Source organism: Panthera onca, chromosome X, assembly GCF_046562875.1.
Source record: "Panthera onca isolate mPanOnc1 chromosome X, mPanOnc1 haplotype 2, whole genome shotgun sequence".
Taxonomy (NCBI): Eukaryota; Metazoa; Chordata; class Mammalia; order Carnivora; family Felidae; genus Panthera; species Panthera onca.
This window is the reverse complement of record NC_138357.1, coordinates 1494503-1517401: the sequence shown is the minus strand read 5'-3', so window position 1 is coordinate 1517401 and position 22899 is coordinate 1494503. Positions and strand designations below refer to the sequence as shown.

General features: G+C 58.0%; 2 protein-coding genes across 10 annotated transcripts in view; one reads left to right on the top strand and one right to left on the bottom strand.

Moving 5' to 3' along the window:
* Positions 1-2: 2 nt before the first annotated feature.
* Positions 3-18495, bottom strand: G6PD (glucose-6-phosphate dehydrogenase). 5 transcript variants are annotated; one of them, XR_014136644.1, is made up of 16 exons: positions 18156-18495; positions 17134-17261; positions 9872-9909; positions 9682-9790; positions 8783-9000; positions 7667-7825; positions 7386-7511; positions 6978-7071; positions 6425-6611; positions 5904-6139; positions 5737-5813; positions 5559-5651; positions 5393-5458; positions 1042-4220; positions 273-337; positions 3-153 (listed from the first exon to the last, which is right to left on the bottom strand). XR_014136644.1 is itself a non-coding variant. In XM_081792470.1 (14 exons), exons 1-14 carry the CDS (start codon positions 18265-18267, stop codon positions 3725-3727), a joined length of 2139 nt encoding a protein of 712 aa, XP_081648596.1. In that variant the 5' UTR covers positions 18268-18495; the 3' UTR covers positions 378-3724. The 5 variants fall into 5 exon arrangements, 2 of the variants coding, with proteins under 2 accessions (XP_081648596.1, XP_081648597.1); XR_014136645.1 differs by lacking the exons at positions 3-153; positions 18156-18495 and adding an exon at positions 17874-18005 and having other exon boundaries at positions 218-337; XR_014136646.1 differs by lacking the exons at positions 3-153; positions 18156-18495 and adding an exon at positions 17494-17832 and having other exon boundaries at positions 218-337.
* IKBKG (inhibitor of nuclear factor kappa B kinase regulatory subunit gamma) overlaps positions 13514-22899 on the top strand; it is a 29077-nt gene continuing 19691 nt past the window's right edge. For 4 of the 5 annotated variants that reach the window (XM_081792476.1, XM_081792474.1, XM_081792473.1 and 1 more), the window contains exons 1-2: positions 13514-13610; positions 22494-22695. In XM_081792476.1, coding sequence (XP_081648602.1) covers positions 13593-13610; positions 22494-22695 — 220 coding nt within the window. In that variant the 5' untranslated portion in view covers positions 13514-13592. Of the gene's footprint in view, positions 13611-18686; positions 18818-22493; positions 22696-22899 lie in introns of those variants that run through there. The other variant, XM_081792475.1, reaches the window with a different exon arrangement.

The window sequence follows — 22899 nt, the reverse complement described above, 5'->3', positions numbered from 1 at the left end:
CTGGGGTCTTAATTAGAAATTGTTTCAAAATTGGTATGTGTCTCTTTTAGAAACCAGGAGGTATAGAACAGTCCACCGGGGAAAATACCGGAACGTGACGAGCCAGAGGCCACCAAGCTCAGCCTTCTGATGCCTTTCCTCACAGTCGGCTTTCTAGATGGAAGCACGTTCACGTGGTCTCTCACCTCGCTCTGATACTGGAAAACTCGGGTCCGCTCCCCTCAGCGCCTTCAGGAAGGCGTCTTTGCCACCGCCCAGGGCACCCCAATCACCTCCTGCACCGGGAGAGCTGGACCCGCTGTCAGGGGGACCCATCTTTCTTTCTGGACGGCAGCACCTGGGTGGCATGAGGGTGCGGTGTGGGGGGGGGGGGGGGGAAACACCTGTGCCCCCTGACCCAATGACCCCACGACGAAGCCTTCATGAGGAAAGAATCCAAAATACAGACAAAGCCTGCAGAGCTAGGCAGTGACAGCTCTGGTTACAACCCAGTACCGTCTACACTGGTGTACGCAACACACAAGATCAAAGTAATCGGTTTTAGGCCCTGGCTGCTGCAGGCACGGGTATTTTTTTTTTTCTTTTTCACGGAATTTGGTATCAGACATAATGCTGACCATCTGTCAAACACCAGTGCTCTCCTCAGTGCTCTTTCCTGCAATGCTTGTAGCCGTGGTGCCCAGGGCGGAGCTCCTGGGCTGCCAGCCAGACGTGGGGCATCTGTCAGACTGGTAGTTCAGAGAGGCCACTGTTTACCTCTTGCTCAGAGCACGCATTTTGGAACGCTTGCTTTAATGAGTCCCCCTGAGGGTCCTGAGGCACACCCACCATCCCCACGGGCACCACATAAGTCATGGGCCAGAAGCCTGGCATTCAGTTTCAGGTCTTCGGGGCCTTGTGGGACAGCCTTGCACAACTCCCTTGTTTTCTTGGGGACTGTTTTTCAATCCGGACATACAGAGGATTAGGCCCTCATGTTGCCGCCCCAGCACAGGCAGCCAGCGTGAAGGAGCAGAAAATGACTCCTGTGGGCCCTCTTACCTGTGCCCCAGCATAGTTCCCACAGCTGAGGCGCCAGTTGACTGTTGTTCCTTGGGTCCCCTTGCCTCTGCCTCAGCGTAGGCAACCTGGAGTGGACGTGCCAGCTGATATCCTCAACTGATCTCTCCTCTGCTTCTTGCCGCGTAGAAACTGGCCACGGAGCTGTCAGTCAACGGTCCGCCTCCCAACCTGCGGGTTTCTACCCCACAGTAGACCCCCTCACCCGGGCCTCGTGGCCTCTAGATTGGGCAACCAGATCTCAGGTGGCAGTCGAATGCCCTCACCTCCGCCACAGTGCGGGACTCCAGAGCTGAAGGGACAATTGGCTTCCCCCCACCCAGTCCTTCAGACCTCTGTGTTTAATAACCCACAGCTAAAGTGACACTTGAGTGACCTCAACGGTCCCTCATTCTCCTTTCCAGCACATGGATACAGACATGGGCTTTCGTTCGAATGCTGTTGTCACCTGGGGCCACAGCACTGAGGAGGCACCGGCGTGCCTTCCGGCGGGGTTCACGTCTCTGCCTGTGTAGCTCTCATTTCGGACGTGCTACTTGTGGATCGTGTCGGGTTCTCACGTTCTGCCTCAGGGTAGGGACCCAGACCTGAGGTAACCGCTCAGTGCCCACACCTGCCCTTCACCCGAGCATAGGCACGAAGAGCTGAAAGGGGGCTCTCCACACCTGGCCTCCAAGCCTTGCCCTAGAGTACGATCAACTTAAATGGTAGTTGAATGTTGGAACTCGGACCCAGGACTTAGGGCCCCAGAGCTCAGGACTGTTGGTCGGCCTCACACAGGTGCTCCCATCCTGTCCCAGTGTAGACATTCAGTGCCAGTTGAAAGCACTTATACCCCAGCACCAATGTTGCTACCCAGAGTGGAAGTGACAGCTTAATGTCCTTACCCGGGATCTCATGCCTCGTCCCCACTGCAGGCTCCTAGGGCTGAGAGGACAGTCGACTGTCCTCATCAGGGCCCTCACCGCTTTGTTCCACAGAGGCACCCAGAGGTCAGGCGACAGTTGAATGTCACCAGCAGGGCCCTTATGTCTGCCCCAGTGTAGCACCTACATCTGAAATGTCAGCTGACTGCCGTCACCTGGGCCCATGTGCCTGTCGCAGGAGAGACACTCAGAACACGATGAGATTGGGATGCCCCAACACTCCTCCCTCCGTGCTCACACATGGTCATCATGTGCTGTTGGCCCTGGAGCTGTGTCCCTCTTCTACTTTGGCCTCCTGCTGCTGCCCCTGTGTGGATCCCCCCAGGAGCACCCTCCCTGGTCATGCCATGCCAGCACGGTCCCCAGGGGACCTGGGGACCCAGGAGGACTAACTGTCGACAGAATCCAGCTCTGCTGGGTTCCTCAGTCTATGAATGCCTGTGGGGCACTGCGAAGGACTCTGAACTTGAAGATCCCTGAGGGGTCAGGAAGGACTCCTGCACCCTCAGTTACTTGACTCCTCCCCATGACCAAGGGCTTGAAATTATCCTCATATCCATATTTTGAGGATTTGAAGTTTGCAGGATGGGCCAGGGCAGCAGCAGACTTAGATGGCTCTTCCCCTGGAGTAGGCAGGGCAGCACCCCCTGGGGGGAAGCAGGGGGAAGGCAAGGCCGCATCTTCAGGGAGGGACCCATTCTGCCCCATTCCAGGCCACCATCCCGGGGCCCAGCCCTCTCCTGTCATTTCATCTCATCCTCCCATCACTGTGGCTGCACCACAGCCAAGGACAAAGACTCTCTGTAGCCACGTGGGAGCCAAAGTGTTACAGGAGAGCCCGTGAGTTCCCAGGCTGGCCCCCACTGACTCCTGGGGAAGCCTTTGCCACTGCCCCCTCTCCAGGAGGTCACAGGCACTAGAAATAAGGGTGAACGCCACTGCCCTCTGGCTGAAGCCTGGCCTACAATCCTGTCCACATGGAGTCTTCAGCTTCTCTGCATGGATCTGGGGCAGGATGGGTTTTGAGGTCCAGTTCCCACCCAGCTGGCACTCAAGGCTCTGTGATCTGTCTGTATCCTATCCCTATTCCAGTGAACTCGGTGACCTCCCCCCTTCCTTAATCGGAGGTGTGCCACTTTCCCTGGCTTCAGGAGGGGGTGGGAGGATGGAGACGGCACCCTAGGGTGCAGGTCATGTGTCCAGGGGTGACCTACTACCCTAGCATATGTAGGGGAAACAGATCAGCCCACCATTGGAGTTTCTTCATCTCCGTACTGCTGTTGCAGAGTCGTGGGTGGGAGCCTTGGTTTGTCCCCCCGCAGTCAGCAATCTGCCTGCCACACTGCACTCCATTGGCCTCTCCCTCCCCAGGCTCCCGGCTACCACCATCCCAGCTCTGGGTGAGGGGGCTATGCAGGAGCTAAGGCTGGCCGCTTCTCCTCGGTGGCAGGCAGGAATGGGTCTAGACGGTTGGAGCGAAAAGCTCTGGGCAATTGATTGCCTCCCAAGTGGGGCACGGGTCAAGCTGGAGGGAGGGGTCACAGCTGAATGCCCTCAACAGCCTGAGGGCCTTCTCCCTCCTGGAATGGGGAGCAGGCCAGCTGCAAGGCCTCGGGGTACGTGTTCACCTCCCTGGGAGTGGAGCCTTCCTCCCCTGGTGTCTCTCTGGGTCCCTTGTTCCCTACGAAAAATGTACCAGCACCTGATCGTGGTGTCCTTCTGTCTCTGGTTGGCTGCATCTAGTGGAACCCAGGCCACGAGTGCAGGGACTGCAGTGTCGCTTCCTGCCGTGTCCCTGTAGCTCGGCCGAGCGGAGCTGGGGGAGGTGGCAGAAAAGACTGGGGGCTGCTGCCTTTGTTGGGAGTGTACTGGGATGAACAGCGGTCCCCCTGATCTGTGTCCACCTGGATCCTTGGCACATGGCCTTGTTTGGAAACAGAGCGTTTACAGAGATAACCAAGGGAAGCCAGGCTGACGCCGTGCTGGAGCAGAGCGCACCCTGAATGCATGCAACAAGACTGGCGTCCTCGGGAGGGAAAGCAGGAGCCGTACATGCACAGACACCAGGCGGCGTGTGGAGACACAGACAGACACAGGGGTAATGTGTGTACAAGCCACGGAAGGCCAAGGATGTTGGCCACCACCTGCACGTGGAAGAGGCAAGGTCGTCCCCTAGAGTCTTCGGAGGGAGCGCAGCCCTGCCAACACGCGGGTTTCAGACTTCTGGCGTCAGGACTGTGACAGGATAAAAGTCCATTGTCTTATGCTCCCCCCACCCCATCGGGCGTGGTGCCTTGTTACAGGCGCCCTCCCCCAGCACCCCCTCTGCCTCTCGTGCCCAGATCCCGCTCGCCAGCATGCACCGGCGGTGTGTGTACACGGCCCCCAGCCACTCTGCTAAGCGAGCCGGCCGGGGCGGGGACGTCGTCAGGGCGGACGCCCACGTGGGCAGCGAGTGCATGGAAGCGTTCGGTGCAGAGTGAAGAGCACAGATGGGACAGGGGGCTCGGGAGGCAGCTGGGACGCAGGGCTTGGCCACAGCTACACCCGGGGTCAGGGCTGACAGCCTAGGTCCCGAGCCCACACTGCGGAGGGAAGTGGGTGACAAAAACGGGGCGGCCCCGGGCCCTCCACCAAACGGGCCAGCATCAGGTGCAGGTGGCCTCCTCCATGGTTGCGAGTGGCAGGAAGGAAACAACCAGGGAGCAGACGGGTCTGTCTGTGGATTTAATGGCAGGGGGCTGAGACGTGAGTGCCCCTTGCTGTTTCTGCTTTTCCAGTGGCGAGGGGGCCCCCCGTAGGTGCGTGGGCCATGGAGTGCGGACTTGGAGGGGCGGGGGGAGCCAGTGGGGCGGAGGGACATTCAGGGGGCCCATGACACAGGGGACGGCGGGGCGGCACGGAGGTCCCTCCCAGCAGGTGACCAGGAATGTCAAGTGGCACTGAGACCGGTGAGAAAGCGCTCGCCCCCCGCCCCGCCCCGCCCCTGGTGTGAGGAGCTGGCTCAGAGCCTGTGGAGTGTGGAGTGGCCTGCCTGCCGCCCCTCCCTGCCATCCCTCCCTCCTGTCCTGGTAGGAGCAGCCCCGGACCGGCAGAGAAGCCACGCCACTTCCTCCTGTTGGGGCTCACTCCCGCAGACAGAGGTGGCTCAGGAAAGGCTGGTGGCAGCTAGGGATGGTCATGGCGCGAGTCTCGAGTGCGTGGTGCTTGTGGAATGTAGCTAGGCCCAGGGTGGCAGGCGGCACAGAGCGGGCAGGGTGGCCAGGGGCCAGGAATGTGAGACTTATGGTCCTGAAGCCCTCCCGACGTGGGCTCGGGGTGGCGGGCGAGCGGGTGGAACAGGACAGACAGGGCCACGGCGGGTGGGGCAGGGACCTGGGGCTCAGAGCTTGTGGGGGTTCACCCACTTGTAGGTGCCCTCGTACTGGAAGCCCACTCTCTTCATCAGCTCGTCTGCCTCCGCGGGGCCTCGGCTGAGAGAGCGACAGGCAGAGGGGAGATGTGAGGGAGCCCTTGGCCCCCGCGTCCCTTGCCCCCAGCCCATCCTCCCCCCTCCGTGCCCCAGCGCCTCACCTGCCGTAAACATAGGGGATGGGCTGGGGCTTTTCGCGCTCGATCTCGTGCAGCAGCGGCGTGAAGATCCGCCAGGCCTCCCGGAGCTCGTCACTGAGGGGACACAGGGTGGCTCTGGCGTCGTTCCCGGGGTAGTGGGGGAGCGGGTTGCCCTGTGGGCCCCGGGGCCGCCCCTCACCTGCGCACGAAGTGCATCTGGTTCCCACAGAAGACGTCCAGGATAAGGCGCTCGTAGGCGTCGGGGAGCTTCACGTTCTACGGGGAGGGGGTCGTACTCAGGCCGCCCATGCACGCGCACCCGCCCGGCCGCCCCACGCCGCCCCCCGCCCCAGGGCGCGTGGCTACCTTGTATCTGTTGCCGTAGGTCAGGTCCAGCTCGGACTCCTCAGGGTTGAAGAACATGCCAGGCTTCTTGGTCATCATCTTGGTGTACACGGCCTCGTTGGGCTGCACACGGATCACTAGCTCGTTGCGCTTGCACTGCTGCTGGAAGATGTCTCCGGACACGTCGCGGAACTGCAGACGCACCTCGGCCTTGCGCTCGTTCAGGGCTTTGCCGCAGCGCAGGACGAAGGGCACCCCTGGTTGGGGCGGAGCTGACTTCAGGTCCCGCTCCCCCAGCGGCCCAGGCTGAGCGCGCGTGAGGGGGCGAGAGAGGGGGTGAGGTGGGGGCTGTGTGAACGAGCGTGACGTGGGGGTGAAGGCGAGCGCGCACGTGTGCGGCAAGGCGGCCTCTCCCGCCCAGCGCCCCTCGGGCCCGGCGCCCCACGTGTACTGGCTGCCGCGCCTAAGCGGGTCACACCCTGGGAACGAGGGCTCCCTGGGTAGACGCCGGCCCGCCCGCCAGGCCCGGAGACGCCACCTACCTTCCCACCTCTCGTTCTCCACGTAGAGGACAACAGCCGCAAAGGTGGCAGTAATGGAGCCGCGGGGCACCGTGGGGTCATCCAGGTACCCTTTGGTGGCCTCGCCCTCTCCGCTGGGGTTGCCCACGTACTGGCCCAGGACCACGTTCTCTGACTGCACCTCGGAGATGCACTTTAACACCTTGACCTGGAAGAGAGCCGGGGGGGGGGGGGGGGGGGGAGCTCCTTGGGTACCGGGGTGGAGCAGCCATGCAGGGGACAGACGGCAGCGGCCTGAGGCGGCCGTGTGACCGTGTGCGGGCTTCCCGCAGGGCTGCCTGGTCTGTGCGGACAGGGGCTGGTGCCCGGCCAGCCGCGCGCACCCTGCCGAGGGGCGTGGCCGTGGCCTCCCACCCAAGGCCTCTCTGGGGCCACCTGGACCCGCTCTCCTGTTTTCTGGGGGAGAGGCTAAGCGCCGAGCTGCCCACGGGTCCTGTCGGTCCTGGGACGTGACATCCTGGGCTTCTTACTCTTGGGCCGGCAGCAGGGACCAGGAGGGTGCGCCTGCACCCACCTTCTCGTCGCGGACATCGTCCGAGTCAGTGGAGGCGGGCTTCTCCATGGCCACTAGACACAGCATCTGCAGGAGGTGGTTCTGCATCACGTCCCTGCAGAGGGAAGAGTGCGCGCAACGCACGTCAGGGGCTTCCAGGCTGGGAGGAAGGGGGAGGCGTGGGCTCACCCCAGCCCCTCCCCGTCGGCCGCGCCCGGGCACATGGCACCTCAGACATGGCTTGCTAGCAACAAGCTAAGACATTTGCTCCGAGCCCATGGCTACCCCTGGACGTCACCTCAAGTCAAGGAAAGAGACAGTGAACCATCACTTCACGGTCACCGCTGACCACTCACACACCCACCCACGAATGTGAACCTGGAGGGGGGAGGAGAAGCCCCCAGGACAGGGAGGGTGACAGGCTCTCACCGGATGATCCCAAATTCATCGAAGTAGCCTCCACGGCCCTCGGTGCCAAAGGGCTCCTTAAAAGTGAGGATGACACAGGCGATGTTGTCCCGGTTCCAGATGGGACCAAAGATCCTGTTGGCGAATCTGCAGGAGGCGCGCGGTGGAGGGTGGCACCGCATCGCCAGGGCAACATCAGGCTGGGACGGCCCCGCCCCTCCCTATGCCCGGCTGCCCCCCCCCCCCCCCCCCCCCCCCCCCGCCTCCCCAGCTGCATGGCTTCTGCCCAGCCCTGGCCGGACCTCAGCACCATCAGGTTCTGCACCATCTCCTTGCCCAGGTAGTGGTCGATGCGGTAGATCTGGTCCTCACGGAATAAGGACGAGATGTGGTTGGATAGCCGGTCAGAGCTCTGCAGGTCCCTCCCGAAGGGCTTCTCCACAATGACACGGTTCCAGCCTCTGTGGGAACCCAGAGCCACATCACCCCATACCCGTCCTGGGGGAGCGGGGGCCAGAACCCTGTCACCCCCCAGGGTCCCTTCTTCAAGGAGAGGCAGAGCCTTCCCTCCCCTGTGCATTCTCAGATGACCAGTAAGCTCTGCTTAGGCAAGGCCTCCTGCCCCACCTCGGCACACAGCCCCCAGACCCGAGGACAGCTGTCGTCTGGAGCCCTCAATGCCACACTCAAAATTTCCTCGGAAGCCTTCTGGCCCGACCCGCTGCTGACTAGCAAGAGTGCTCCGTCCAGCGGATCCCGCTCCCCTCCAGCCCCACACTGGATCTTCAGGAGTGGCCTGGGAGCTAGTTGGGGGATGGGGCGGGAAGCGGATGTCAGGGACACAGCTGTCTCCACGGATTTTAAAATGAAAAAAGGTCCCTTTCTTTGCTATTTCCCACGGACGGTTAACGTGGCATTTTGCATTCAAAACCAAGGCAAAGTGAAACAGACGACTGGCTTTGCACTGCCAGAGATGGTGTTCTGTAGGAAGCAACACGCTTGTGGAGCTATGCTGCCACCTTGTGGCCACGAAGGTGACCTTAGGAAGCACTAAAAAAACCCAGAGAACAAGGAACCAGCAGCAGGAGTTTCGTGGAGCAACACTGCCACCTTGTGGTCCTGGCAGGGATAGCTGCCAGGGAAACTTGGATTTCTAGCAAGATGGACCACGAGGGGCACGAGGATCTCCAGGGTAAACAAGTGGGGTAGCATTTTCAGTAAATGCTATTACAAAGCACCTGTATTTATACCCTTTTGTCTTCTGGGAGAGCTAATTCACGTGCAGATCAAACAAGGGTCACCACCTTTTTCTGACTCCGGAGACTAGTTTGGCCCAGGGGCTCTGGACAACCGCCAGGGCAGGCCAGACCAGCACAGGGCACACCTGGCAGGCAGGGAGGGCAAAAGACAAGCCTTACGTCTGGCTCATGCAGGTCTCATGGATGTTCTTGGTGACCGCCTCATAGACCGTGGGTGGCAAGGCCAGGTAAAAGAGGCGGTTGGTCTGCGGCCCCTGGTGAAGGCCATTCACGTGGCTGTTGAGGCGCCTGTAGGACGCCACGTCGTCATACTGGCCAGCCACATACGAGTTGCGGGCGAAGAACTCCTCCAGCTTGGCCTTCTCCTCCGGTGTGGCCTGAGAAAGACGGAGCCAGGGACGTTGCCCCTCGCCAGCCCTCCGTCTGTCCTCCCACGGCCAGGGCGGGCTCCCTCAGCGGTCAGTCATCCTAGCTCCACGCTGGGTACACCCCCATCCTGTCAGCTTTGCATGCCCACAGGGGGAAGCTGAGGCAGCATGAAGACTGCAAGATTTGGGGCCCAGCGGTCACCCCTGGGGGCCTTGTGCCCTAAGACACAAGTTAGCATCCAGGAAACTGTGACCTGGGAGAAACACACCGGAGAGAGATCTCTCCCCCAAGTCACTACACCAAACTGCGGTGTGCTGGGAAAGGCAGATCTGTAAGATTTCTGCGGTGAAGAGACTTTCTCGGCTCCTGGCCCCGGGGGGAGGGGGGTGCAGCAGGGGGGACCTGGTATATCTGGGTCAGAGGGGGACTGGGAGATGGGGCTCTCGGGCACTGTTTTTGGTTTTGTGCACCAGTGTGCCAGGGCAGTGTGCGTGCCTGGGGGGAGGCAAGGATGACAACTGCGAGGGCATGAGCGCCTCCAAGCCATCTTCCTAACGAGGCCTTGGCCTTGGCCACGGCAGGGGACAAAGGGTCCTGTCCCAGAGAGCAGAAGTACGTGGAAGAAAGGGCATCCTGTGATGGGACGGGAAGGGGGCATGTCCCTCACAGAGACCCCAGATGCCACTCACTTTGAAGAAGGGCTCGCTCTGCTTGCGGATGTCGGCCACTGTGAGACGGGAGCGGGCGTAGCCCACGATGAAGGTGTCTTCGGGCAGAAGACCGTCGCGGAACAGCCACCTGAGGGCACAGCATGGCTGTGGCCAGGGCGGGGAGGGTCGGGAGGGCTGGGGGCAGTGGGACAGCACGGGACATGCTTACCAGACGGTGGGGTAGATCTTCTTCTTGGCCAGGTCGCCCTGCGGCAGAGGGAACAGGCACGGTTAGGAGAAGCTGGGGGCAGCGCCTAGATGGTCTCGCCTTGGAGACCGGGGCACTCGCCCAGGGTCACCGCTCAGCTACAAGTATACCTGTCTCGCCCCTATAAGTAGCGAGAGGAGCTGGAACTAGAGCCTGCGCTAGCCCTTTACCCTGCCCCTGGGCCGACAGCACCCCTGTATCACAGTGGCCACCCTGCCCTGGGGCGAATGGACCTCATCCCAGGAGGAGCGTCCACCGACCTGCTTGCCCTGTGACCACACAAACCATGGTCTCCAGTCTCAGGTGCAAGTGCAGTAAAACCCAGGCCAAAGAGCCCACTTCCGGGGTGCCTGGGAGGCTCAGCCGGTTGAGTGTCCAACTCTTGGTTTCGGCTCAGGTCGTGATCTCACGGTCTTGTGATCGAGCCCTGTGTCAAGCTCCATGCTGGGCGTGCTACCTGCTTTTTTTTTTTTATTTAATTTTTTAATGTTTATTTATTTTTGGCAGAAACAGAGAGATAGAGTATGAGCAGGGGAGGGGCAGAGAGAGAGGGAGACACAGAATGGGAAGCAGGCTGCAGGCTCCAGGCTCCGAGCTGTCAGCACAGAGCCCGACGCGGGGCTCGAACTCACAGACTGCGAGATCATGACCTGAGCTGAAGTCGGATGCTCAACTGACTGAGCCACCCAGGCACCCAGCCTGCTTAAGATTCTCTTTCTCCCCCTCTGCCCCTCCCTTGCTCACTCACGTGTGCACGCCTGCTCTCTCTAAAACGAAAATAAAAAAAGTTTCAGAAAGCCCACTTTTTAAAAAAAGTTTATTTATTTATTTTGAGAGAGAGAGAAAGCACGAGTTGAAGAGGAACAGAGAGAAGGAGAGAATCCCAAGCAGGCTCCGCACAGTCAGCATGGAGCCTGACGCGGGGCTCGATCCTACCAACCATGGAGATCATGACCTGAGCTGAAGTCAGACACTCGAAAGACTGAGCCCCTCGGGCACCCTTCAAATAGCCCACTTCTAAACAGCCCACAGGCTAAATGAGGAAACCTGAAAACTCTAGAACCCAACGGCAACAGAAGTAGCATATATGAAAACCTAGGAGGCATGGCCTGAAATGCTGACATTAGCTTGGGACTAAAGAGCTAAGTGCCAGACTTAAGAAATCAGACAAAAGACAGTAGAACTTTGTTTTATTTTATTTTTAAATATTTATTTATTTTTGAGACAGAGTGTGAATGGGGGAGGGGTACAGAGAGATGGGGACGGAGGGTCGGAAGTGGGCTCTGGACTGACAGCAGCAAACCCAACGTGGGGCTCGAACTCACGAACCGTGAGATCATGACCTGAGCTGAAAGTTGGATGCTCAACCAACTGAGCCACCCATGCGGCCCGACAGGATTTTAATGCCAAACAAATTACAGGGCAGAAAACAATGAAAACTAAAAATTCATAAAATGGAAAACAAACCGAAAAAATATATCAACAGAGCCAAAAGTTGGTTTTTAAAAAGGCTAATGAAGACAGACAACCCTCTGGCGAGACTGTTTTTCTAAAACGCACCAAGAATTAGGAGTTCAACAGGACAAAAGTACAGTCAGGAAAACACAAAAGGGCATTTTATGAACAACTTCCCGCCATGTGTGACAACTTTGACGAAATGGACAAATTTCTAGAACAATCCAATCCATCCAAATGGACAGGGACCTGAGTGGGTGATGGTCATGCAGGAAATCGGATCGCGGCCACAAACCTTTCGGCCCCGACAGAACCAAACCCTGACCCCGTGCACTAGGGCGCTTCCCCAGGGGGCCCTACCGAAACGCCGGCAAGAGGGAAGCCCGTCCGGAGGCAAGCTCTGCCTACGACCCAGAATATATAACTTACTCCTACAGGAAGATAAGAAACCAACGCAATTAGAAATCGACCGGATACTTGGCCAGGAAGAGAAACGAATGGCTAACAGACACGCGAGCAAGTGTGCAAGGTCATCAGGGGGCAGAAAAACGCGCGTTAAACCACCAGATGCTGCTTCACGTCTGTTGGAACGGCTGCAATCCGAACGACCGGCAGCACCGAGCGCCGGAGAGGAGGCGGCGCAAACTGTACGCGGACGTTCACGGCAGCCTTGACTCGCGGTGGCCCCGCGCTCGGGACAACCCAGATGCTCAGTCAACATTTAGATCTCGTCTAAGAAACAAACCCTGAAAACCGAACCGAACCAAACCAAACCTCAATCCAACAGTCGAGCAGAGGCTGGGGAATGGGCGAAACAAGGGGGCAGAAAGTCACGGGAGCCGGCCAACGGACAGCGGCCGTTCGCCGCGTCATTCTGTCCACTTTGTGGATGTGCGAGATTTTCCAAAACGAAAGGGTGTTGGACACAAGGCAGCTTCGAGCCACAGCGTGGCGAACCCCAGATATTCAAGAGGACCCCCCCCCCCCACCCCAGAAAGAATCACCGAGTTCCTTCTCTCCCCGCTCCAACGGGGTTGAATTTTGTAAGCTAACAAAGGAATTCTCTGCTCCAGGCGGAAGAGGAAGGGGCAAGAACGGTCATGGGCTCCGGAAGAACAGAGAAGCAGAGAGCCCTTTCATCTGTGTGCCCTACAATTAGAGCGTGGGATGGGCCCCGGGCGGGAACCCGTGCTCCGCCAAGCATTGCCAATCATCGGGGAGAGAGGAAGCCAGGCTGGGGTGTACTGGACTTGCCGCAGGCCGAGAAACGAACTCCAGGGACGAGGACCTAAGTATTCAATGTGAAATTACCTTTTAGAAGCAATGTAACTACTGGATAAACTCCTTTCTATGAACAGCTGCAAAATGGAAGCCACATGACCAGAACCAAAGCAATTCTGGCCTGGTTAAATGCTCCCCCCCGCAAGAGACAAGCAGTTAGGAAGGCACCCAGCGGGCTCCTGGGTGGGAGATCCCGACTCTGGGTGGGGGTGGGTGCAGGCTCGGGGGTGCCTTGTTTACTCCAGTTTCCTCCTGTTCTTTGCTCCTTGGGTGACCCGATGTCCCCACGCAGGCAAGTTTCTGTCATCTCCCTGTGTCATTTCCAGGCTCCAATGGGACCCCAAACTCCCAAAGTCAGTGGTTCCCAAACCAGGGTTCCCTGTGTTGGTGCCCGTGCCCACGTCTCCTGTTCACAATCGATCCCCCAAGGAATCTGGTGTGGGTCCCTGTTGTAACTGCCACCTTCAGATGGCTTCTGTCACTGGTCCTTCAAGGTCCCACTCCAACCCCCGCCTGGGAAGTGAGCTCCCTGTTCACGTCCCTCAGTGCCCAGCAGCCCTCGTTACGGCACTCCTCACAGTGACCCATCAGTGGGGCTGGGGGGAGACACTGCTCAGGTCACTTCAGCCCTGCGTGCTCCAGAGAGGACCGGTTTGCTGGGGACCAGCCCGCGGGAGAAACAATCAGAACCACGGCCTGCAAACACCTCCCGACCTTCCTTGTGGCAGGTGATGTTTGCTGACGATCAAATTCCAGTAGGCTGACAGGAATCGGGACAGGTTGCGGGCAATGGATTGGTGGCAGGGGACTAGCCTCCTGTCTGCTGAGTCACGGTGCCCAACACCCTAAGCTGTTTGTTCTTGCTGCTCCCCTTGGGATTAACCAGCGACGGAACCTGCTTGCCTTGTTCAGCTCAGTCCCTGTGACCAGAGGCCTGCTGGGCTCCATGTCAACCACGGGAGAGGTGAGGTGGGACCCAGGACAGTGGTAGGGGGTCCTGGCGGCTGCTCCAGGGAAGTGGCCCGCCCTCCCCACCAGCCTAGACCAGCCTCCTTTGCAAGAAGGAACGTGGGAAGGCATCGACCAAATCAAAGCACGCCATGAGCCGGGGGGTGGGGGGGGTGGGGTGGAGCACAGGGACTCTGGGTGAAATGCGGTTGGAAGTCTCGTCTTTCCCAATCCCCTCATTTTGCCTGAGAACCACAGTGGGGAAAGAGCTGCCCCGACACTTGTGGTGACCTAGCAGGAGAAGCGGCCCTCATTAAGATCTCCAGGTACCAACATCTGTCCCAGCTGGAGCGCAGGGACTTAGGCCACCACCTGCGTGTTGCCACCTAGGCTTGACCTCAGCTTCTAGCGTTATAAACCCGAGCCACTGCCGACATCTCTGTGTGAGGATTTTACGGCAGAGGGTACAGCAGAGAGCTTCACAGGCTGGCTGCCAGCTGGAGGCCTGGCAGGGGTGGGCCACCCAGGTCCCCCGAGGGTCACCTGGGTCAAGGATCTGCCTGGACTCCTGGGGTGGAGGCTGGGCCCTGGCTGGGGCCCAGTTGGCTCCTGACAGCCGGGGAGAACCTGGGGGCTGCCGAGGTAGGCTCAGCTGCAAAACCAACAAAAGGGCCTCCCTCTTACACCCTGGGGCTCGTGAATCATCAGGCCTCTGGGGAAGTGCCAAGGTCATCATGACACAGCAAGAATCTTATCGACCCAAGGGGGAAAGGCAGCCCAGAAATGCTCCCAAAGGAGAGAGGCGCTAGTGCTTCCAGGTCATACGGGCATGAGGCTTGAACACCCATCAAATCCATGGCCCTTGCGGTCCAGGTGGGGAGATTTGAGGTCCAGAGAGGCGAGGGGCTTGCCGAGAAGCCTGCAGCGAGCCAGTTCTGCCCAGGCACACTCCCTGTCCTATTCTCTCTCCCGCTCCTCCATTCCTTTCTCCATCCTCTACGGGGGAGAGTCCGCTGGCCTATCTGCCGTCTTATCAGCTGGGAGAGGAGGTGACCTGCCAGGCCCAAGGTTCCCCTCCGACACTGGTCCGTAAAGAGAAACTTGTTTCTTTCATTCCCGACGGGTACAGTAAGTACCTCCACTCCTTCCCCGGCTGGGCGCAGGAGTCCTGAGCAAGGGGGTGACGGCCACACTAGAGGAACAGAGAGCAGCTCAAAGCCTATCGGGTAGCTCCGTAAGCCAGCATCAGGACGCTCCCAGCAAGGAAGCTAGGCGTGAGAGCGAGGGGTGGGTAAACGGGGGAGGAAGGAGGAAGGGGCAGAGGGTGGCCTTGTGGGCCCAGCCTGCCCTGGGGCATTTGCTGGCCACTGGCGGCTCTGCACCTGCTCCTCTCCTTGCACGCGTGCTCCCCAACCCTGGCTCTGCAAACCTCACTCGGAAGGCCCTCCTCATGGGAGCTGTGTGCCGGAGGTGGCTGAGGACACAAGGGCCTGTTTCCATTTTCTGTCACGTGCGCCACTACGAGTTCTTATTCGGCTACCAACCCTCCTTGGGTCCCTTCGGCCCAGCACACAGATCACACAAAGAAGGCAGACCCCTGCTCACTACACTGCAGAGAAGCCACTGACTATGATTTAATGGATGAACGAGCAGGGAACTTGCTGGTTCCCAGAATCAGGCTGTGGCACAGTGCGTCTCCAGTGCCGCTCTATCTCCTACAAGGGGGGGCAGGCATCAGACAGCGGGAGCTGTTCTAGATGCTGCTTGCGCACGGGACGCCCACCCGCCTGGCCCCAGCCCCCTTGAGCAGGAGGACGGGCGAAACAACTCAGGACAAGGGGTCCTCCCCCACCCTACCCTGCTGTAGTGGCACTTCCCATTTCTGCTCTGGAAGCCTCTGGATATTGCTCTCAGGGCAGAGGAGAGCAAAGGGGAACCCTATCAATTGCAAAAAAAGTTGCCCAACCCCAAGCTGGCCATAGGCGAAGGCAGTGAGCAATCAGGGAATTAGCTCAGCTCCAAGTCTCTTGACATCTGTTTCAAAAGGCCTCATTCGCTATGTGGAAACACTGAGGTTCAGAGAGGAAAGACACTTGCCAGTGACACAGCAAGCTTGGATGCTCTCAATAAAGCATCTAAGAGTTGAGGGCCTGGAGTTCTAAGCCATTTATTGTGGGCTGGCGTCCGCTGGTGGAGCGCCCTATGACAGGCTGCTATATGGACGGGGGAAGGAAGAGGAACGATCCTGAGTAGCTTTCTGCTCCAACTTGTTTCTTGAACGAACAGCCTAATGGTCAGAGTCCTAGGTGGGAAGGTCTGTGGCCAATACAGGTATGGCTCCTCGAAGCAGAACGTGCTCCCTCGAAGGAGGGCCAGGGTAGAGACCAAGGCTGCTCCCCGCTGCCCCATGTCCCCGGGTTCCCCCTACTCTTGGGGTTATGGACTCAGAGGACAGTGCTTGGGGTGGCCTGCCCTCCCCCCACCTTCTGACAGAGTGCTCCCCCCAGCAGCTCTGTGTCCTGCCCTCCCTTTCTGAGTTCTGATCAGAATCACAAAAGCTGGCAAGGAGAGGCTCTGCATATGATACATGAACAAAGAACCAAGTTCTCTTCCAGAGCTAAGGGGACCTTGACATGGAAGGCACAGAGAGACAACGTGTACCCTGTCAAGAGTCAGCTACTTTGTTAGAATTCCTGCTTGAGATTGTACAAGTTACTGGCAGAAACTGTCACGGGATGGTTAGCAGGTTGTCGGTCTTGCCCAGGAGGAAGGTGAAGAGAGATCACTTTTACTTGGAGATGAAACCCTGGCAGCTCACCTTGCCACCCGGCAGATCTGGTTTCCACAGGGCACACCGGCGGGATGCTTTAGTCTGGGAGGGTCATGGCTCCACTAGGCACCCCCAGCCCCCTCCTGTCTCCACCCTCCATCATGTCCAGTTCACGTGCTATACCTCTGACTTTGACCTTCTGGACCAAAATGGCAGTTCCACAGCTGATACAATGGGCTGGGGTGGGACAGGTCATAGCTCCTCAGCAGGCCGTGGAAGTTTGGGTAATGACACGGTATTCAAAGGAAGGTCGAGTGTTTCCCCCTCCGGGGAAACTTGTGGTAGAGAGAGACAAGGTGGAGCTCGGGCCTCAGATCCTGCCTTTGGGACTAACTGTGTGACATCTGTCAAGTCACAAAGAGGTTGGAAAAGGATCCAAAGTGAACAGCCTCCCCTGTCGGCAGCTCGGTTTTCCCCGTGAAGGAAGAAGTCCGACCAGACAGTCTCTAAGGACCCCCCGCTCCAGGACATGGGTCTATAGTCAATGGCTGCACCCGGATTTCACGACCACCTGGCAGTGCACTTATACCGGGTGGTACTGGGAAGACAGTGGCATAGGGGCAGGAGCAAGAGGGAGGGCCTAGTGGAGCGGAGCCCCTGGGGCCCCACGACAATGAGTTGGGAAAGCCCAGGGACCCAGCAGGAAGGGACCTGAGGCAATGTCACACTCGAAGCCTGTTTAAGATGTGGGGCCCGCGGGGAGACTCACCGATGCACCCATGATGATGAAGATATGTGTGTCAGATCGATGGAAGGCATTGCCCTGGTACAGCTCTTCCCGCAGGATCCCGCACACCTGGGTCCGGCTCAGGGCCACCTGCTCTGCCATGATGCTCTCTGGTTAAAGAAAGGCTCGTTGACAAGGCACACAACAGAAGAGCATTGAGAAGTTTGGTCCGCTTCTGGAGGGGTCCTTTGGGATCTCACCCAGTGATGCCTGATTATTGAAACCACTCACTGAATGGCTGGGGAACAGGACGGCTGGGGGGTTAGAAACTGCAGGCTCTGGGCTCCCACCATACTATCCAGGCAACTTTTTTTCATGGCATACTTTACAAAATATACATACTTTACCACACTCAAAGCGCTAGTGGATGCCAGCAAGAGCCTCAATTCTGCGGGACTATGGAAAACTGCTGGAGCGCTACGTAGCCTGCCTGGGACCAATTCACCCCAGACTCCAGCGGAAACTCCACAATGAGCGGGAGCATGTTAGACCACGCAGACGACGGTGCAGTTCCAGCGCTCCTCCGGCCAAGCTGGGAGACGCCGGCAAGTCGCCGCCCCTCTCAGGGTCTCTATCTCCTCAGGGGTTCAACGGAGAGATGCAAGGGACACTGGGACCAATTAAACCCTCTCCATTCGGCCCCGCTCCCAAGCACGGCAAATCAATGGGCCGCGCGGCACAGCATGCTCCTCCGCTGGCGCGGCGCCTGGCCCCTACGTTACCTGCGTCTCACAGCCGACGAACGCCGCGCTCCTAGCCCCTGAATCCCAGGCCGTTTCCCGGGGCTGTGCCCCGCCGGCTCATTTAACCAGCGGGGGCGGGCGCCTAAGCTGAGCTGACCGGCCTCAGGCGACGCGCGTGGGCGGGGCCTCAGCGTGCCCCTCCCCCACATGGGCGGGGCGGAAAGCTGGCGCGGGGAGGTGCGCGCGCATCCCACGCTGGGGGGGGGGGGGCCCCCGCCCCCGCTAAGCTCCCACCCTTGGCCCGCCCCGCCCCTTGGGCACCTGCTCGTGCCGCCCGGCCGTGTGGCGCCTTCTGTCCCTGCCGCCGCTGCGCCGCGTCCTCGTTGCCTCGCGGGTCCGCGCGCAGCTCTGCGCTGTCCGCCCGCGTACCCATCGCTAGCTCGGCCCGGTCCTACAATCCAGCTTTTTCGCCCGTCCCGGGCGGCCCTGCACCCTCGCGGAGGGGTCTACTTCCGCCGGCAGTGTGACCACACCTCCTTGACCCTGTTCCAGGGCGGGGCCTACTGCAGCCAGGAGGCTCCCTATTAGCTCCTCCCCTGGCGGGGGCGGGGCGGCCCACCGCCTGGAGGCTGGAGACCCCCGCCCGAGAGACGAGGGCGAGAGTGGGTCGCGATGCTCCGAAGAGCACCAGGTGCTGCATATCACTGGGAGCGTCGTGTGGGCCGGCGAAGGCTGACGGGCTCGGGTTCCCCTCGGGAGTAGCCTCTGCCACATCTCTGCCGACTCCTGGGTGGGGGCGGGGCTTGCGTGTTTTACTTCCGGAGCTCACAGCTACGACACCGGAAGCCGGAAGTGTGAATTTCGGCAGCGGGAGAAGGAAAAGGTGACCGCAGAACCCGGACTTTCTCAGAGCGCCGGGGCCCGAGGAGTGCTCGCGGCTCGCTGTTCCTGCGCTTCTCACGTCGGACCGACTCTGCTGACAGGTGTGGTCGTCTTCTCGAAGACAGGGTACTTTCGGTGGGCGTTCCGCTGTCTCCGAGACTCCCCCGGACATCCAGGCTTCCCCTTCCTTTTGGGCCTGGCCCATTTCTGCTGCCTGCTTGTAGCGCACCGGCCGCGGCCGGCAGATGCAGGGGCCGGGTTACCTTGCTGGCGAGCGGGACTGTTTCCGCCCTCCGCCACCGCTGCGGAGTCTGACCACACCCCTGCTTCGTGGATGACTCTTCTAGTTCCGAGACATTTTCTGTTCATCAAACTTGACTGCATTGGAGGTTAAGTTCTTTAAAAAGGTTTCAAATATAGTTTGGCAGCTACGTGTCTTACTTCATGTGCCTCGCTTTGCAAAACGATTAATGTCTACCCGACCTCAAACCGTTTCTGTGACTTGGGGATGGATGAGCCATCCTGGCGTGTTCAAGGAATGGCAAGGAGGCCACTGTAGCTGGAGTAGAGTGTGTGAGGGGAGAATACTTGGAGAAGAAGCAATGAGGGACCAGACAGTTGAGGGCTTTGCAGGCCGTTTTAGGGACCTTGGCTTTTACACGGAGGGCAATGAGGAACTGGTAGGGAACAGAGTAGAGGAGGGACGTGATCAGAATGACCTGTTAGGCCAGTCTGCCCCTGTGGGGAGAACAAATTATAGGGGACAAGAGGTAGGAGCAGGGTGACCTTTTAGGAGGTTATCGCAGTAATCCAGATGAGAGATGGTGGTGCTTTGAACATTTTATTATGAAAAAGTCCGAAGATGTACAAAAGTAGAAAGAATAGAATAGTAAACCCCATGTACTCATCTCCCAGCTTTGACAGTTGTCAACTCATGGCTACTTTTGTTTAAAAATTGTTTTTACATTTATTTATTTTTGAGAGACAGAGACAGGGCACAAGTGGGGGAGGGGCAGAGAGAGAATGAGACACAGGCTCAGGCACAGGCTCCGAAGCAGGCTCCAGGCTCCGAGCTGTCAGCACAGAGGCCGACGCGGGGCTCAAACTCACAAACCACGAGATCATGACCTGAGCTGAAGTTGGATGCTCATCCGACTGAGGCACCCAGGTACCCCAGGGCTACTTTTGTTTAATTTATGCTTCTCACACACATCTCTTATTATTATTTTCAATAGCGGCTTTGGGACTTAATTCTCATACCACCGAATTCACCCATTTAAAGTGTACAGCTCCCTGGTGTTTAGTATATCCAGAGTTGTGCAACCATCACCACTATCACCACTTCCAGAACATTTTCATGACTCCCAAAAAACCCTGCACCTCGTAAGCATCACCACTATCTCATTCCAGAACATTTTCATGACTCCAAAAAAACCCTGCACCTCGTTAGCTATCGCCTTCATTACCCCCTATCTCTCAGCTCTTAAGCATCCACCAATCATTCTGTCTCTATGGGTTTGAGTGTTCTGGACATTTCCCATAAATGTAATCACACAATATGTTGTCTCTTGTGAGTTGCTTCTTTTAGTCTTATGTGTGTAAGACTGGTCCATTTTTTGGCATGAGAATGTGCTGGACTTTTACTCATCAGTTGATGGACTTTTGGGTCATTTTCACTCTTTGGCCATTGTGAGTAATGCTGCTGTGAGCATTTGCGTGTGTACATGTGTTTTTGTTTCCGCTGGGGAGATAGGTACCTAGGAGCAAATTCCAGACACTGTATAATTTCACTTCTAAGTATTTCAGTTTGCATCTCTAAGAAAGGATTAAAAAAACATAAACAAAATAGGACTGTCACACCTAAAATAGTATTAATTGCTCACTGTCATCAAATAGATTCTGGGATACGTTTTGACAGGATTTCCTGATGCGTTAGACGTGAGCCGAGAGACACAGGAGTCCACAGGGACTCCAAGGTTTCTGTCCTGGTAGCTGGAGGATGGATTTGCCATCCACTGACAATAAGGAGGCCTGTGGGGGGGGGTGGGGACTGGCTTTTGGGGACTGTCAGGAGTGCAATTTTGAGGTTAGTTTTGAGAACACTACTAGATATCCAAGTGGAGATGCTGGGTTTGGGCGTCGTCAGCAGGAGGATGGGGGTTAAAACTGAGAGGCTGAATGAACTCTGTATTGGGGTGACCGATGTCAGAGAAGAGACCCCGGAACAGAGCTCTGAGGCACCACAACATGATAGGGTGGCTTGGTGAGGAGGATCCAGTGAAAGAGCCTGAGTAGGAGCAGCCAGTGAGGTAGGAGAACCAGGAGAGTGCGCTTTTCTGGAAGCTGAGGGAAGGACTGGTGGCTCATCACATCCTGTGGATGGATGGCTCAGTGGGGCGTTCAGGGGAGCATTATCAGTGTAATAGTTTATTCAGCGTTAAAGCCGTCCTCTCTGCGCGCAGGCCTGCTCCTGGAAGCTTGTGTTGGGATTGGCTTCCTCCTCCAGGTAGTCAGTCTTCTTGGGTGGAATTTATAAGGGCTCCAGGCTAGTGCTGCCCCACATTGCCGACCAGTCCACGGGGGAGTGCGCGCAGCTCAGCCTGCCCTCTTAGGCTGCGAGTCCGGCTCCCGCTTTCAGATCCCTCAGTGCGCAGCAGACACCGGATGTCCCATCTAGCCCTCAGCTCCAGGGAACACTCGTGTGGTTCTGAGCAGTGTCCTTGAAGCTCCCCTTACTCGGCAGATTAATTTCCTAGAGCTGCTGTCAGAGAGGACCACAAGCCGAGTGGCTAAGGTAACACATTTATCCTCTGCCAGCTCTGGAGGCCAGAACTCTGGAATTAAGGAGTCTGCAGGACCACGCTCCCCCCGCAGGCTCTAGGGGACGACCCGTCTTGCCTCTTCCAGGCATTCCTTGGCTCTTGGCCACATGACTCTCTGCCTTTGTTGTGACGTTGTCTTCTCTGTGTCTGTGTCTCTCCTTTTCCGTCTCTTATAAGGAGATTTGTCATTGGACTTAAGGCCACTCTAATCCAGGACGATCTCATCTCAAGATCCTTCACTTACTTACACCTGCAAAAAGCCCCTTTTCCAAATAAGGTCAGAACGTGGACATATCTTGCTGGGGGCCATCATTCAACCCACTACACTAGGTAAGGGGCCAAAACCCTTCACTCCTGCTCGGAGGCGTATGTAGCAGGTAGGATTCACAGCACACTGATACCTCCCTACAAAAATAATTCTCTCCCTAATTTCCACTCTCTGGGGAATTTTTTTTAAGTTTATTTATTTTGAGAGAGAGAGAGAACGTGCGTGCGCAGGAGGGGGCAGAGAGAGAGAGGGGGGGAGAGACTCCTAGGCAGGCTCCATGCTGTAAACATGGAGCCTGACAAGAGGCTCAAACTATTGAACCTCGAGATCATGACCCGAGGTGAAATCAAGAGTCTGACGCTCAGCTGAGCCACCCAGGCACCCCTAAATTCTTAATTTCAGTTTACGGCCTGGAGATAGGTGCCAGACAGAGTTTATAACAAGTGCTGAGCCATACATAGCCTTTCTAATCCCACATATGGGCCTGCACCTCCCTTCGGAACGAGAGTATATCCTCCGTTTCGACTGAAAAGCCCATCTTAGCATCCTATTACACTTGACACAGTGCCTGGCATTCCGCTTGAAGTGTGGCCCTGGAACTCCTGCACAGACTGCACTCCCTGTCCTTCAAGGTAAGACGATTCGGCGAGGGTCTCATGTGACACCTCTGCTGCCTTGCTCTTCCAGACCCTGACTTGTTGGATGAGCAGGCCCCCCTGGAAGAGTCAGCTGTGTGAGATGGTGCAGCCCAGCGGCGGCCCGGCAGGGGACCAGGACGTGCTGGGTGAAGAGTCTTCTCTGGGGAAGCCGGCTATGCCCCACCTACCTTCTGAGCAGGGCACTCCTGAGACCTTCCAACGCTGTGTGGAGGAGAATCAAGAGCTCCGAGGTGAGGAAGATAGCAGGTGTGCGGAGTAAAACGTCAGAGGTCCCAGCCCCGTTGGTGGGGGAGGCTTACTCCCCTCACTGGTGCCTCTGCTTTTACCGGGTCTGGGGTGGGAGTGCACCTGAGAGCCAGCTAGTGATTCAAACTCAGCCACCCTCCCTTTTTGTTTGAGGAGGGAATCCCCTGGAAATGGACTCTGAGGTACAG

Excerpts from the sequence above, each read along its gene's own strand:
- G6PD (XM_081792470.1), bottom strand. The coding sequence starts at position 18,267 with ATGGGTACGCGGGCGGACAGCGCAGAGCTGCGCGCGGACCCGCGAGGC. Across the intron at positions 6,612-6,977 it reads ACGATGTCCGCGACGAGAAG|GTCAAGGTGTTAAAGTGCAT; the intron begins GTGGGTGCAGGC and ends GCTCTCTTCCAG. Across the intron at positions 6,140-6,424 it reads GGAGAACGAGAGGTGGGAAG|GGGTGCCCTTCGTCCTGCGC; the intron begins GTAGGTGGCGTC and ends CGCCCCAACCAG.